The sequence below is a fragment of the Carcharodon carcharias genome, chromosome 6 (assembly GCF_017639515.1).
Source record: "Carcharodon carcharias isolate sCarCar2 chromosome 6, sCarCar2.pri, whole genome shotgun sequence".
Classification (NCBI taxonomy): Eukaryota; Metazoa; Chordata; class Chondrichthyes; order Lamniformes; family Lamnidae; genus Carcharodon; species Carcharodon carcharias.
The window spans coordinates 82,646,509-82,663,492 of NC_054472.1; the positions used below are offsets into that span (position 1 = coordinate 82,646,509).

The following is a 16,984-nucleotide window of genomic DNA, read 5'->3' on the forward strand; positions in this document are numbered from 1 at the left end:
GGTGCCGACAGAAAGTTCAGACTGCAGACGTGAATGTAAGGTACGGGAATATTTTAACAGGTCTTTCATAACATGAAACAATAAATAAAACAAAAAAAACTATTTTTCCGTGTCCTTACTTGTGGGATATGATTGTCAGCGTTAGTGTTTGTTAATCCCGTCCTTGAATGGTTAGATCCACATAGAGCAGATACTTCCTGTTTAAAAGTGACATTAGAAGCCGTCAAAGCCACTGGAGGTGGGGTTTCTTTTTCCGACAAAGGAACTTTTTGCGTATGTTTTTGGTATTTAATAAATTTGTGGAGGAAGCCTTTTTCACTTGAGGTTCCAGTTTTCCAGCGGATTGGTGCCATGTCTACTGGATCTGTCAGTGACACTGAGGACATACGGGAAATGGAATTACAGGCGCTCCATCTTCAATGTAACGGTTTCAAACACGAGTCGAACGACACGGAATTCTACGTCTCGGCTGAAAACACTGATGAATCGAGCTCTGAGTGCGGCTCCAAGAGAAAGAGGCGAGGGAGTGTTAGGAAAAAGCAACTGCCCAAGCTGGGCAAAGAAGGGAAACAATCACAGAGGAACGCTGCCAACGCCAGGGAGAGAGCTAGGATGAGAGTCCTGAGCAAAGCCTTCTCCAGATTAAAAACCAGCCTTCCTTGGGTGCCTTCAGATACCAAACTCTCCAAACTTGACACCCTCAGACTGGCAGCGAGCTACATCGCACATTTAAGGCAAATCTTAGCAAATGATAAATATGAAAACGGATACGTCCATCCTGTGAATCTGGTAAGAAAATGCGGATGTTACATAAACCAGTAACTATAGGGAATCCAATTTCATAATGACTTTAATGCATAAAGTGTAAATCGTATTTAAGATTAACATGGGGGTGTTATAGTGTTCAATGTGCATTCATATTTTCTTTTATTAAAAGTACTGCTAAATCACGGCAGTTTAGAACGTTTACAACAGGACAAATGTTAAATCAATATCAGGCTATGTTATTAATGAGCTACAACATAAGTGTACCTTTAGACGTAGATTTTCTACATTGCAAGGAAACTGATTATTTTATGTTATACAATATATAAGTGCTATTCTAATAAATAACTTCGCATAAATTAATATGTGCCAGACCTGCTCCTGTGCTGTCTGATTCTGAGCTTCTGCATTCCACCACATAGAGGGAACTCAACTGACCAATCGCCATATATTCTTAGCTGATGACAATCTTAGAAAACAGACAGGTGCATCTTTACTAGCTGCATCATACTTTTAGAATCTAAACAAAAATAAAGTACGTATAAATCTGTTAACAAGATTCCAAAAATCAGCTTTGTAACATACATAACATGATATTAGTTGCACATTTCACGATCTCTCCCCAACACACGCACACACGGGAGGTGTTTATAGGAACGTTTAGATATAAGGCGATATTTCTAAGTTATTGTGCAATGTTATGAAACAAATCAGAGCTCTCCCGCACAAACTTCATCTTTCCACAAAACTCGAGAAAACAGAAAGGTAGACAGCCGCTTGAATGTTTTGCCAATGCATCAGTGACCAATATGTAAGTAATTCTCTCTGTAGGAAAATCTGAAGAAAAGTCAGGCTTCATTGACAGATATCATGCAGATAACATAGTTTGTGTATAAGGTGTGATCATTATGTCTCCTAGATCTGGAGATGTCTTGTATCGCCTTATTATCTGGCGACAGATTTCGCCAGTTGTCAACTCAAAAATGGTAACTATTAAAACGAAAATGGTCAAATGATTTATCTTATGATAGTTACTATTTATATAGCTTGCCACGGTAACAGTTATTTTTTTAAAGTTTTTGTGCTTTTCTTTAGATGGGGGGGGCGGGGGTGTGGGGGGGGGGTGGGGGGTTTAATGTTGTTCAACTTCCAAATAATTTCTAACTTACCTTTGTTTTCCATCTATATAAATACTCATTAATTTCTAAAAATGTTTATTTTGTGAGCTAATTCCATTGGATGTTGCATTTTAAATCTATATACATTTCTTGCATACTGAATAACTGTCTTCTGTACGGTTATAGCTGAGCCAGTCTCAGGGGTAGTAACAGTGGGATTGAGCGGGGCTGTTGCATGTTTTAAGTACGAATCTTAAAGGATCGACATTCTTTTGGAACTAGTAGAGAAAAACAGTTATTGCATTCCGATTAAATTGGGATGCTTAGAGGAAGCTGGGGTATTGAGAAGATTTCTCTGAAAATTTCTTCAAGTCATGTAATATTAGGGCAAAGGAATAACGCTGCTGAAAATATTAAATCCTACAAGACAGCATTTCTTGAAAGCTTTTCAGGAAGAGTTTCTCTCTTGAGTCTCACACTGGGTCGGGTTTCATTATAAGGAGCAAGCTTTTAAAAATTGCCTTCGAACGATCAACCTCAAAATACAGAGAATTACAGAAATGTTGCGACTCAAAATAAAAGATTTAAAACTCCGTTGAAAGGAAAATAGCTCACTTCTAGCCTTTTATTCTGGAGAACATTTAACTGATCGCCTGGCAGGTTTGATTACTTACAAGAAATCTTTAACAAATGCTTTGTTATATTTCCAGCCGTGCAACTCTATATAGCCAAGAAACGATTCGTACTTTAAATTTAATTATCTTAGGATCTATGAATCGGTATGGAAATCGCAACATCCTTTTCTCGTTGTTGGTCCATTTGCCAAACGTCAGCCTCACAATTCAAAACTGCCGCTGTATGGCAGCTCTTGTCTGGCACCTCAGTTTTGGTAATCCCTTTTTGTTTTAAGTTTACTGCGTGATGTATCGATTTTCTGTATAACTTGACCTGTGCTCCTTTTTATTCGAGTGGAACTGCACCATTTGATGCAGAATTGATTAAAATGAGTTCAAAATGTGAAGTAAAATTTTGGAAAGGCACATACTATTTCCTAATTTATACAAAGCGTTTGCGGACATAAATTGTTCCTCTCTATGTCATTAGGGCCAGTGTATTATTATTCTGACCTTTTTTGTTTCAAATTTCAGACTTGGCCTTTCGTGGTTTCGGGAAGATCAGATGTAGACAGCAAAGACCTGTCGGCCACGTCCAGGCTGTGTGGGACTACAGCCTAGCAGTACCAGCCAGCTCCCACTTCAACCTCCTCCAGGAGCAGGTTTCTGCGTGGTAGCGCTTCGCCAGACGGATAATGTGCCTTATCCCAAAAGGAGGCGTCAGCAGCCCATCACGCTTCTTTTGTTTTTAAAGTGTTTGTGTTTTAACTGCATGCTTTGCAGGACAAAGCCCTTACTCGCGGCAACATGCCTAGAGTGGGTGAGAGAGTAGAAAAAGATGCACTGTATGGCTGCCGCAACAGGATCTCCCAGATGATTGGTCAGTAGAAGATGTACAATGGACGCAATATGCTCGTTACCGTACAGCATGGGATCAGACACCAGCAAGTTACCCTCCACGCACTGAAATCACATCCAGTATTAAAGCAATAATAATTTAGAAAACTGGCAGTATTATCTAGCGATATATCAGTCGTGAAATAATGACCACATCAAGTAGGAGGAAGAACAAGCCTCTTTCCAACAGTATTGCAGAGTTATTTTTGTAATCTTGTATGTTGCAGGGTGGATGTTTTGTTACAAATGTGTATTTTGCGTGTCGCTCACGCGTTTTTTTAATCTTATTTCCTATGGTTATCGTTTATTCTTTAAAATGTACAGTTTGGATTTTTTTTATAAAAACGATTTTCGCTGTAGTTTTATTTGAAAAATACTTTTATAAGCGGAAACAATAGCACTTTACATGTTTAACATCAAAATGTTTGTTCCTGGAAGATTTTATATTAAGAAAGAGCAATGCATTTAAAGTTGTTCCCAGTAATTTCTAAATTCCAGTGGAATTTTTAACCTATGTACCAGGAACTCCAAACGTTTAGTCCCTGGTTTCTTCTTAACTAAGGTGGCTCCAATTGGTGGACCTACCTTTCATCTTTGAAACTTGACTGATTATTTCTAGTTTTGTATATATAGATATAGTTGGGTTTTGAGAACTTTTTTTGATGATAAAAGTAGTACCAAAGCTGCACTGTATTATCTACAGGATGCACTGCAGCAACTTGCTAAGCCTTCTCCCACAGCACCTTCCAAATCCCCGACATCCACAATCTAGAAGAACAAGGTTAGCCGATGCATGGGAATACCATCTTTTCCATGTTCCCCACCAAGTGTTGCCCCATCCCAATATGGCCTTATATCATTAGCCCTTCATTGTCACTGGGCTAAAATCCTGAAACTCTCTACCAAACAGCTGTGAGAAAGAACATTCACCATAAGGCTTGCAGTGGTGTGAGAAGGCAGCTCACAATTATCTTCTTAACTTTAGCTAGGGTTGGGCATTAAATGCCACCTTTGCTAATGACTTCCATATCCTGGGAATGAACTTTAGGATTGTCTTTGAGGGCATCACCACACTATGGTATGTGGCCTTGCACCCCTGTTCCCTTATACTCCATTATTACCACAGGAAATGGGCAAATAAGTAACTGTGAAGTTGGTTCAACAGATACAATGGCCTGAATTTTGCACTTTTCCACCTGTGGGTTTTTAGGTGGGGGAGTGTGAAATTGAAGGGACGGGATTCTCTCTGGGTTCCTGTCCACCCTGACTGCACACCGATTTTATGCTGGGGTAGGAAGCCTGTTTTCAGACTGGCAGGGGTATTGAAGTTGTGTGGGGAGTAACCTGAAAATCAATGGAGTTCCCAGGTGGGAAGTGAGGGGGGAGTGGGGGTGCCTCTATCTGAAGCCACCTTCTGAAGTCAGGCACCTTTCCCTTAAGGTCCGGTGGCCTCCGGACCTCCGTCCCCCCACTCAGCATCTTACCTGAGACCCAATTTCCCCCTTTGTGGCCCATCGCCCCCCCTCCCCCTCCAGGCCTTCACTACCCTTCCCACTCTGGGGCCCTTTATACTTACATGGGCCTCTGATGCCCGGACTTATTTTCAGGCTATCTCATGCATTTCCTCACCAGTCCACTGCAGCTCTTGTTGCTACAGGTCCTGGAGAGCCGCAGTCCAATCAGATTGGCCAGCAGCTCTCTAAGGCAGGACTTCCTCCCAGGTGAGAGGCAGAATTCCTGCTAGCAGCCACTTAACACTCGAGCATGAAATGGGTGTGGGGCACTCAGAGTCAGCGGGGATGTGTGCCCCACCGACATTTCAGATGACGGGAAGCGAGACCCACCATTTGAAAAATTCAGGCCATTGTGTGTAAGCTCTGTATCAACTGGAATAAATCTGTGGCTATTTTTAAAAAAACATTGTTACCAGCAGAATCAATATTCATGTTTTGATGAGTGAAAGGCTCTAAGTAGCTTATCATCTTTAAAGTATATCTGCCACTCAGGGCCAAATTTTAACTCATTCAAAACCTATTCATTTACACAGAGTTAAAATTGGTTCCTCATTGTCCCAAAACCTGAATTTCACTACATATTCAGAAAGCCCTGCATTCGTCAGCTTCATCCCAATGGTGACAGGCAATTTGTAAGTGGCTTTCTACTCAAGTTTTAATAAAAGTTGAACTAATACCACAAAGTATGAACTTTAACACACTTAATATAACATTCCAATTTTGAATACATTTTTGTATCTCAATACTTCATAACTAGAATATAATAGCTGAACATCAGCATGCACAGAATAAGCTGGTGAATGAGTCAACATTTGAAGAAACAACTTGCAGTTTACTTATTAATTATTTGGCAATCATTTTAATCAAAGTTAATACAAAATTATTCCACAATGGAATCCTAAATCAACTTGCTCTGAATGGATCTGTACAATAGTCATAAGTAATGACACAAATTTCAGATAATAAATGCATTTGCAAACCATTGTGTTGATTGTTTGATCTTGTTTGATAATTGTTTGATTAATGAATTAATTAATCAATAATTTAATCACTAGAAGGCACACTGTACAAATTCTGTTATTTTAACTTGCTTAAAATATTTTACCACAACCCTGCACTAAGATGATACATATAATTTAGAAAGTTATTGTTGGCAATACACAAATAATACACAGTTAAATTATAAGACAGTGCAATATATATAATTTTAGAAAAAGTGCATTGTGCTTTATTGCAATTCATTTTTTAAAGATATATACCTAGGTTAAGAACTAATAAGATAGTAAACAGTATGACTTATTCCATAGACAAGGTGATTTTCAGATCTTTCAAATATCTTCCTTTGAGCTCTAACAATCAAACCATCCAGGAACACTCTCAGGCAGACTGCAGAACAGATCACATGACCCTGTTAATTTACCCAAAATTTAAAGTTACAGTCCAAAAATATAATATAAATCTCATAATTTTAACACTTTGAAATTAAATTATCAAGGAAAATAAAGCAAAATGTTAAAATATTTTACAGGCAAATCAATAAAAAAGGTTGTGATGGGAATAGGACCATTAAGGGAAGCTCATCTCAATTCATTATGTTCCATCTCCTCTGATTTCACTTTTATTTTCCCTTAATCATTCTCTCCATGTAAACTCCCAATAAGGCTATCTCTGATTCTTTCTTGTATTGCTCTCCACCCACATCCTGCTTCCCCCTCCAAAGCCTGCTTCCACCTGGAAAAACTGTTCTCCAAAATACTTAGAAGTCACTTAAAAAATCTCAGTTCTCTAACCTTTGTGTTCACCACAACATTTCTGCAACAACTGATCTGTTCAACCATACCTTCACCTCAACCTTCAATGACATTGTTCCCATTAAAACTTACCCTGGCCATTGCCTTGGTGTGAACCTCATCTCTGCTCCTTTAAGTTCAGGCAACACAGAACTGAATGAACAACTTATATAGGGCACTGGTTTGACCTCAGCTGGAGTACTGTGTACAGTTCTGGGCGCCACACTATAGGAAAGTGTGAATGCATTGGAGAGAGTGCAGAAGAGGTTAACGAGAATGGTTCCAGGAATGAGACACTTAGTTATGAGGAAAGATTGGAGAATTTGGGGCTGTTTTCCTTGGAGAGGAGAAGGCTAAGAGGAGACTTGATAGAAGTTTTCAAAATCATGAGGGGTCTGGACAGAGTAGATAGGGAGAAACTGTTCCCGCTTGTAAACGGATTGAGAACCAGAGGGCACTGTTATAAAGTGTTTTGCAAAAGAAGCGAATGTGAGGCGAGAAAAAACTTTTTCACACAGCAAGTGGTTAGGGTTTGGAATGCGCTGCCTGGAAGTGTGGTGGAGGCAAGTTCAATTGAGGCATTCAAGAGGACATTGGTTGATTATTTAGATAGAGACAATGTGCAGAGTTACGGGGAAAGGCAGGAGATTGGCACTAAATTAAAATGCTCAGTGAGCCGGTGCAGACATGATAGGCCTAATGGCCTCTTTCTACACTGTAACAACTCTGTGATCCTGTGATTAATATGACGGTTGATTAGTTTAGCCATTTTCCACCAGATCCAGCTGGACCACGTAAAGCACTATTGCCTCCTGCTCCTGATTGCAAAAACTGATTACTACTCCTGGAATGTAAAGGTAACGATTGGCTTCTTTGCTCTACTGAAAACTGTTTACTTAAACCCTTCTCTCCTTCCTCCTCTAACATCATCGCCAACAACAATTATGAGGAACTTCGTTGTTGCCAGGGTTCAGACCACTCAATCAGCTGTCACTGCCACTTCCCTCCCTTTCCTTAGGCCACTCAGCTTAACTTTCTTTAAGACTCCTCCTACCATAGTCTTGAACTTGTATCTTTCCCTAGTTTCTCTCCCATCTCCCATCATGCCCTCCCCACCTTATAGAATGTATGAGGCCCACTTTCTGTTTCCTAGACATTATTCCTACTAAACAACTTTCCTTCCTGTCTCCTATATTGCTTGACATTGTTAACAATTTTCTCTCTTCAGATTATTTCTCTCTCTCTTTTTCCTTCAAATTTCCCAGTTTCAACCCTCTCCTTAAAACAAACCCTGAGTCATCGCAGCTGCTAAGGCAATCCTACAATTCCAAACCCTCACTTCAGGCAACACAATATTCTGACTTCAAAACAACAGGCCTACATTGAAACAACAGAGGCTGAGCTTAATTCAATTTTTGTAATTATGGTTTTATTTTCATCTGCAATTCTGTGCTTGTCTGTTTGAGTGGTATCATTTTTCCTTAGCTTCTGGAACAAGAGTTTAGAAGTAAACTTACCTTTCCCCTTTAAGTACAAAATACTTTGCTGCTGGATTATTTTAAAATGACTCACTCACTCCAAGGGTAAGAAATACACATCCAAATACAAATACATTGCTCACCGGCCAGTTTGGAGAAACAACTTTTAAAGCATCCGTGAGACACTTCTTCATTTGTGCTTGAGGATTGCACCCTGAATGACTGGCTCCTTCTTTTATTATTTGCTACCTACAATTTCTCCATCTATCTCAGACTGTCAAGGCTGAGGAAACCTCCTTAATTGACTGCAGCTATCCTTTGCTGCTATTGGCCCTTGATACAGCCTTAAATGTCAAAATATTAAGACATAGAGATTTCTAGATATTAGAGGTATCAAGGAATATGGGATAGTGTGGGAAAATGGTGTTGATGTAGATGATCAGCCATGATCTAGCTGAATGGCAGAGCAGGCTTGAGGGGCCAAATGGCCTACCCCGTCTCCTATTTCCTACATTCCTATGTTCCTATTATAAAAAACTCTATCTGGTTTTCACTTCAACAAGTATACCTCCTCATTTGTATTTGTTTGAATATAGCACCTTGTATGTGATCAAACATCTCAAGGCTCTTCACAGGACCATTACAAAGCAACATTTGACACTAGGCTACATAAGATGATGTAGGTCAGATGGCTAAAATTCTGGTCAAAGAGACAGGTTTTAAGGAGTATCCTAAAGGAGAAAAGAGAGGCAGAGAGATGAAGAATTGTAGGGAGAGAATTCCAAAGTTTAAGGCCTAGGAAGCTGAAGGCACAGTCACCAGTGGTGAAGCGATTAACATTGGATATGCACAAGAGGCCAGAATTAGATGAGCGCAGATTTCTTGGAGGGTTGATGGGCTGGAGGAAGTTGCAGAGATAATGAAGGGGGTGAGGCCCTGGAGGGATTTGAAAAAAGAATAAGTATTTGAAGTTGGGACATTGCTTAACTGGGAGCCAATGTAGGTCAGCAAGAGCAGGGGTGATGGGTGAAGGGAACTGGTGAGAGTTGGGACAGGGGCAACAGAGTTCGAATGACCTCAAGTTAACAGAAGTTGAATGTGGATGGCTGGCTGAGACGCTGATGCAGGGAAAAGGTTAGGTCATGTGATAGAGCTGGAACAAGGTGGCCTTAGTGACACCTCAAATATATGCATTGTTACGATCAGGTGATGAGAGGTGGAATTGTTCCCCTTTTCCCCTATTCCTTATTTGACCATAACAGGTTTTTTTCTAAAAAGTATATGCTTGCCATTTCAGCGAGTGTTTAACTGTGTTTACGTGCTGTGGCTATAAAGACACAGGCAGGTTTCCAAGTCTTTAAAAAGATAAGAGAACAGTATTTATCGTACTTAACCTGGTCTAAGAAAAATAATAAAAATGCTCCAACTTTCTGCAACATTAGTGTTCAGGGCTGAAAGGGTTAGTGTGTGGGACTGGAGAAACAGTACTGCCCACATGATGATGTAAGAGAGAGACACATGACTAAGAGTCAAGAAGGAGAACGCTCTTGGCTTAGACTGAGTAACTAACACCTGTAGCCTTGTATATCTGTAAATAGTTATGTTCATACAATAAACCAGTTACTGTACAGACATATTTGTGTCTGCAACCATTCCTTAGCCAATGTACAACACTTTCATACACACACACGCTCAAAGTTCACAAACACACACAAATAGACTACAGATTGGGAGGATAGATTAAGCAATTTAAAGTCCAGTAAAGTTAAAGGTATACAGGTCTTTAAGGTTGGTGATTTGGTTAGTGTCAGGCTGAACTCAGTGGTCCTTCTGGACCACTGGTCCTTGTGACAGTTTAAAGATGTAAATGGGCAGTCTATCTGTTCTTTATCTGGATCGGCCTACAGTGGCAGCAATGTGTACATTTACCAGATGTAAATTCGCCAAGGTTCCTTTGACAGCACCTTCCAAACCTGTAAACTTTTTCATCTAGAAAGACAAGGGCAGCAGACCTACAGGAACACCACCAACTGCAAGTTGCCCTCCAAGCCACTCACCATCCTGACTTGGAAATATATCGCCGTTCCTTCACTGTCGCTGGGTCAAAATCCTGGAACTCCCTCCCTAACAGTACTGTGGATATACCTACATCACATGGAACATAACTCACCACCGCCTTCTCAATGGCATTGAGAGATGAGCAACAAATGCTGGCTTAGCCAGTGACACCCTCATCCCATGTAAGAATAAAAAAATTCATGGTCCTGCTTCTTTAGCATACAGTAGAAAATTGCAGTCTACAGGCAATGGGGACATCGATTCAGATTTTAATTTGAACATTAATGTTTAGACATATTTTGTGTTGCTGGTCCCATATATTTGCACTAATGTGTTATAGTGTGCACCAGTCAATAATGCCATCTATCAACATTGGTACTTTTTGTTGTGATAAAATTCTGCCCTAATGGAATGAGTGATCTGATTGGTCAATGAAAAAACAATGTTTGGCCATCAGTGTTATAATGGATATATTTACAAACAACACTGATACTGTCTAGGGTTTTACTGACTGCTCAAATTGTAAAAAAAAACTAGCACTACTTTTTAAAAATAATTCTCTGCAGCATGGGGAATCCAAAATGTTCACATTAATAGATTCACTTTGAATCATGGAAATGGTAACTTGAAAATATTTGGAATGCAGAATGTAACGCTGCATATGTGATTTGTTTTCCAGTAGTAATGGGAGATTTGAATCACAGCATATATCTTAACATTTGGAACCAGTTATCTGTCAGTTGACATGGCATATCTCCATAAGAATGGCTCCAGTTACAGTTACAGATCCTCAACACATGAGAAATAGATAGAGACAAAGCTGAATGAAAAATGATTGCCTATTAAATGGGGGTTTGATCAGCAACTCCAGGTGCCTGTAAATACCAAATGAGTGGATGGCATTAATGATTTTGTGCTAATTCCAGCATAGAGTTTCAACTGACGGGCGAATGGATTGTATGTTGAGGACAGAGGTCATTGTATCTGATTTTTGGGTCTTCCCAATCTTAGGTTTATTAATAATAATGGCCTAAAAATCAGCGAAGCCATAAATAGTCCTGATATCTACACTTTACTATCTAACCTGTGTTCCCAAAGAGTAAGGGTGGAATCTTCCATTCTCGACAGGTCTCTCACTTGCTGCCTGAAAAAGCGACTAGACACCTGCAATGACTTTGAAGAGTATCTTCTGCCATCAGGCAGCTGAATGGACAGCGTGGGCCTTCCTTCAGGCTGAGGACCTCGGACGGCAACTTCCTGTCCACCAAGAGCTGCCAGCCAATCAGAGGCCTACAGCTCTTGCACTCAGCAGCACCACAGAGGAGGCGATGGCTGCTGCTGGAACAACAACCCCCAGAGTCCCAGGATCATGGGCTGACCCAGGAAAAAGATGTGTTATTTGGGGGTGGGGGTGCATGGTCTCATGTGGTGGGGCTTGCAGGGAGTGAGGGGCCATAGGGGTTGGCAGCAAAGGCAGACGGGTGGCTGTGAGCCCCATGTCCATGCCCTTGATCAGGCAAAGATCAGTGCAGGCCAAGAAATTACCCCCACCAGCTGACATGCAGCCCATTACAGTTTTACCAGTTGTGTAGGCTACATGTTGACAGGCCTGCCTGACACTGGCAATGGGAAGAGGCCCTTAAGTGGGCATGAATTGGCCACCTAAGGGAATCAATTAGTGATGGGATGGGAAGGTCAACTTCCTGCCCAGGACTAACTACCAGTGGGGGGTGGGAATTGGTCCAGTCGGTACTGGTCCCGGTGCCAACCAGCCAAATTCTGAGGGTGCAGAAGGTTCTGGCCTAAAACTCTGCACTGGGAATGGTCTTAACATCCATTCTAATTTAAGTCATAAGCCTACCTAATATTTGGGATTTATTGTGGTGAAGAAACACTAAAAATTCAGGAGAATTTTTAAAATCAAGCTGTTTAGTTTAGAAACAAACACGGATTTCCAGTTTCAAAACAGAAAATACAGAGAGTGCAAATCAACTTACCCAGCGTAAGTTGAAAAGATAGCTTTGATATTCCAGATGTGTACCCTTTGACAGAATTCCAAGTTAACAGCCTAAATTTTTCTTAGAACATGCGTTGGGAGATTTTCTATGAGAGTTATTCCAGAAAACCATATCTGCATTGAGCATTTAAAAGGTGGAAAATTGCTTTACAGTCACTGAAGTCAATATTCACTCCCTATGAATGAAGGGAAAGGGTCAGAGGCTTTAAAACTGAAAAATCAGGGAACGCTTGGCATTTGTGTCCCATCTTTGAGAGGCTGGGTACTTTGTTATCATATTTAAATCAGGTCCCCAAAGTTGGGAGCCTGATTTAAATTTAACAACTGCATGCTGTAATGCATTAGAAGCAGTTCAGAGAAGGTTTACTAGACTAATACCAGGAATGGGCAGACTGTCTTATGAGGAAAGGTTGGGCAGGTTACGCTCATATCTGCTGGAATTTAGAAGAGTAAGAGGCTACTTGATTGAAATCTTTAAGATCTTGAGGGTCTTGACAGGGTGGAAATGGAAAGGATGTTTCCTCTTGTGGCTAAATCGAGAATTAGGGGTCACTGTTTAAAAAGAAGGGGTCGCTCATTTAAGACAGAGATGAGGAGAAACTTTTTCTCTCAATGGGTTGTGTATCTTTGGAACTCCCTTCCTCAAAAAGCAGTGGAAGCAGAGTCTTTGGATATTTTTAATGCAGAGCTAGATTAACAAAGGGGTGAAATGTTATTGGGGGTAGGCGGGAATGTGGGGTTGAGGTTACATTTAGATCAGCCATGATCTTATTGAATGGCGGACCAGTGTCAAGGGGCCAAATGGCCTACTCCTGCTCCTAATTGGTATGTTCGTATGTCTCCCAGTTCTTAGGAAACACAGCATCCTAATGGAGACACTGCCAAAGATTTGTGCTTTTTAGATCACAGCTTGAGAGTCAGGAGCAGCTGGCATACTTCCACCAGCCTTCAGATAAGCCCTCTGCCTCCCTTCTGTTGATTGTGTCATCTCCTGTGCCATGATTGCCTGGCCACCCCTTCAATCCCTGTTCTTGAGCCCCTTAACCCACTATCCCATCCTGACCAAGCCCCAGTCATTCCCTCGCTCCCATTACCCTGATTTCCATGCTCCAACTGCTCCCACCAAGCCCTGAGCTTTCCAACTTACAGGGACTGTCCCCAAAGTCCCTGGCTGCAGCCTCGTGCCATTGTCTTTGTCTTTCCCACCTGCGGCTGGCCAGCTGCCAATCTGGGAAATAGGCAGGAAATGGAAGAGGAGGATGACAATGAGGTCCCTGCTGTTAGATTTGACGGGACCTCTGTATCCCCTAGCTTTCTGGGTTTCCTCTGTGCTCCACCATCCCCTCCCTCTAAGTCACTGCTTTCTAAAATGTTTCCCACTAGGATCCCATCCCGATTTTAATGCCTTTAAATTGACTGCAAAGTCAAAGGGGGTGGGGCACTGCTGAGAGGTCTGAGGGGAGGAGAGTTGTGGGAGTGGGGGCAGGTGGTTACAATACTCTGTTGAAGGCTCTGAACTTTGCCCATATTGACCCCCACCAACCGAGAAGGAATTCCTAACTCCTTTGCCCTCCCTGCGATATCAAAGCTTGCTGCCTCCCTCTTGCTTACTGACTCTTCCACTCGTCGCTTCACTCCCCCACCCTCTGCTTCCCTCCCCCTCCCTCCACTTTCCTCCCCCACCCTCCACTTTCCATCCCCACCCTGTCACTTACCACTTTCCTCCCCCACCCTCTGCTTCCCACCACTTCCCTCCCTCAGCCTGCCCCTCTCCGCTTTCCTCCCCCACCCTGCCCCTCCCAACTTCCCTCCCCCACCCTGCCCCTCTCCAATTCCATCCCTCATCCTGCCCCTCTCCGCTTCCCTCCCCCATCCTGCCCCTCTCCAATTCCATCCCTCATCCTGCCCCTCTCCACTTCCCTCCCTCAGCCTGCCCCTCTCCGCTTTCCTCCCCCACCCTGCCCCTCGCCACTTCCCTCCCCCACCCTGCCCCTCTCCAATTCCATCCCTCATCCTGCCCCTCTCCGCTTCCCTCCCCCATCCTGCCCCTCGCCACTTCCCTCCCCCACCCTGCCCCTCTCCAATTCCCTCCCCCACCCTGCCCCTCGCGACTTCCCTCCCCCACCCTGCCCCTCTCCAATTCCCTCCCCCATCCTGCCCCTCTCCACTTTCCTCTCCCACCCTGCCCCTCGCCACTTCCTTCCCCCACCCTGACCTTCTCCACTTCCTTCCCCCACCATGCCACTCGCTGCTTCCCGCCCTCAGCCTGCCCCACGCCACTTCCCTCCCCCACCATGCCCCTCGCTGCTTCCCTCCCTCAGCCTGTCCCTCACCACTTCCCTCCCCCACCCTGCCCCTCTCCAATTCCCTCCCTCAGCCTGTCCCTCACCACTTCCCTCCCCCACCCTTCCCCTCTCCGATTCCCTCCCCCACCCTGCCCCTCGCCACTTCCCTCCCCAACCCTGCCCCTCTCCACTTCCCTCCCCCATCCTGCCCCTTGCCACTTCCCTCCCCCACCCTGCCCCTCGCCACTTCCCTCCCCCACCCTGCCCCTCGCCACTTCCTTCCCCCACCCTGCCCCTCTCCAATTCCCTCCCCCATCCTGCCCCTCTCCACTTTCCTCTCCCACCCTGCTCCTCTCCACTTCCTTCCCCCACCCTGACCTTCTCCACTTCCTTCCCCCACCCTGACCTTCTCCACTTCCTTCCCCCACCATGCCACTCGCTGCTTCCCTCCCTCAGCCTGCCCCACGCCACTTCCCTCCCCCACCATGCCCCTCACTGCTTCCCTCCCTCAGCCTGTCCCTCACCACTTCCCTCCCCCACCCTGCCCCTCTCCGATTCCCTCCCCCAATCTGCCACCCGCTGCTTCCCTCCCTCACTTTACTACTCATACCTCCCACTCACTAACTGTCCCTCCCAACTGACCGTTTCCTCTCCCAAATCCTTGCTGTGAGCAGTGGAGGCACCAAGCAGAGGGGAGGCAGTGAGTAGCCTGCAAGATAGACAAGGGGCCTGAAGGCATTGTAGTGAATGCTGCTGTATCAAACTCAAGGCAGTAACATGGAGACCACCTCCAGCAGATCTCACAAACAAAAGCCAGACATTTGCTGCGGAGCATACTGAGACAATGTAGTTCTGTCAAAGGAGCTGATTGCAACAGTTTGATTAGGGCCTAGAATTGACTCCACAGTGATCATTGCTGCCTCAGAGGATTGGGAGCTTGCGACCCCAATTACTTGTCCCATGAGCCCATTGGGGGCCGCAACCCACAGTTTGGGAACCCCTGCTCTAAGTATCAAGGCCATTTGTTAATTCAAAACTGTTCTCCACTCCTTGAACAGGGCAAGTGATATGTGGAAATTACAGCTTGTGTTTGTACCATAACAATGCTGGGCTCCAAGGTCCTGGTTAGTCACTGGCATTTAGGTTTGCAATGGGTGACACTGGGGCCATTTAAAATGTAAATATCTCTAAAGATTATACACTCAATCACAAATCGATCAATTGTATATGCACTGACACCAAATTTGAGAAAAATTGAAGCCTTCTGCGTTTGTACTATTTTACTATTTTAGTGTGTGTGCAACTTTTCCATTCGGACCCACATCCAATGGCATAGGACTTTAATAACTGAAGCATTTAAAAAGTAATCCATTGCTGGTAATTTGCTTTGGGCAGTGGTAAGACAAGTTAAATAGTATTTACAGCACAGAAGCAGGCCATTCGGCCCAACAAGTTCAAGCCAGTGTTTATGTTTCACACAAGCTTCATCCTATCCTTTTTCTAACCCCATCAACAAATCCTTCCATTCTTTTCTCCCTCGTGTTTATCTAGCTTCTTCCTAAATGCACCTCTGCAGGTCACCATGTGACAGTGAATTACAAATTCTAGCCCTTCCCCCAATTTCCTTTTGGATTTATTAGGGACTATCTTATAATCATGGCCCTTAGCTCCGGTGTGTAGCTGGTTAGCTCAGTTGGCTAGCTAGATTACTGCTAACAGCACAGAGTTCAATCCCCTTTCTGGGTGAGGTAGATTTTGGGCCTGCTGCCTTGTCCTTCCCATAGTAAAAGATCATAGCACTTTGCTGTGATTTAGAAAATAATCTCCAAGGACCTGCCTTTGGGCAGAGAACTGAAGAAGTTCTGATCTCACTTCCAAGTGGAGACATCTTCTCTACGACTGCCCTAGTTAGCACTTTCATAACCTTAAATGCCTCTATCAGATCCCCTCAGTCATTTTTTGAGAGAAACAAACCTCAGCTTGTTCAATATTTACTAATAGGTACAATCTCTCAGCTCTGGCATCATTCTAGTAAATCTTTCTTCCAGTTTCTTCAGTGTGCCAGTTCATGTTTATGACTTGGAGGTCAGAACTGTTCATGGTAATCCAAGCATGATCTAACCAAGATTCTAAACAAGTTTAACAGTACTCGCTTCTATCACTCTAAAAATGAACCCCTATGCACTGTTTATTTTAAATAGCCTTTTTAACCTGCGTTGTTACTTTTAGTAAACTTTCTTTCTCGAAACAGTAATGGTCCTAACATTGCCAGGTAAATATAACTTCATTCACAACCATCCTTAGCTTTCTCTGGTTTTGTCAGAGGGTTGCTCCTTATGGCATGGCTTCCTACTTTGTGAATATATCTTTCTTGTGATATGATATCAAAATCTAAATATGTCTGATCTGGTGATTCCACAACCAACGTGTCAGATCTAAGCTCTGCAG

The 16,984-nt window shown here is 43.2% G+C and overlaps 1 protein-coding gene across 1 annotated transcript; it reads left to right on the forward strand.

The window, feature by feature from the left end:
• The first annotated feature begins 351 nt into the window (after nucleotides 1-351).
• Nucleotides 352-3,118, forward strand: LOC121279287 (transcription factor 21). Its single transcript, XM_041190413.1, has 2 exons — nucleotides 352-789; nucleotides 3,032-3,118. Exons 1-2 carry the CDS (start codon nucleotides 352-354, stop codon nucleotides 3,116-3,118), a joined length of 525 nt encoding a protein of 174 aa, XP_041046347.1.
• Nucleotides 3,119-16,984: the final 13,866 nt, after the last annotated feature.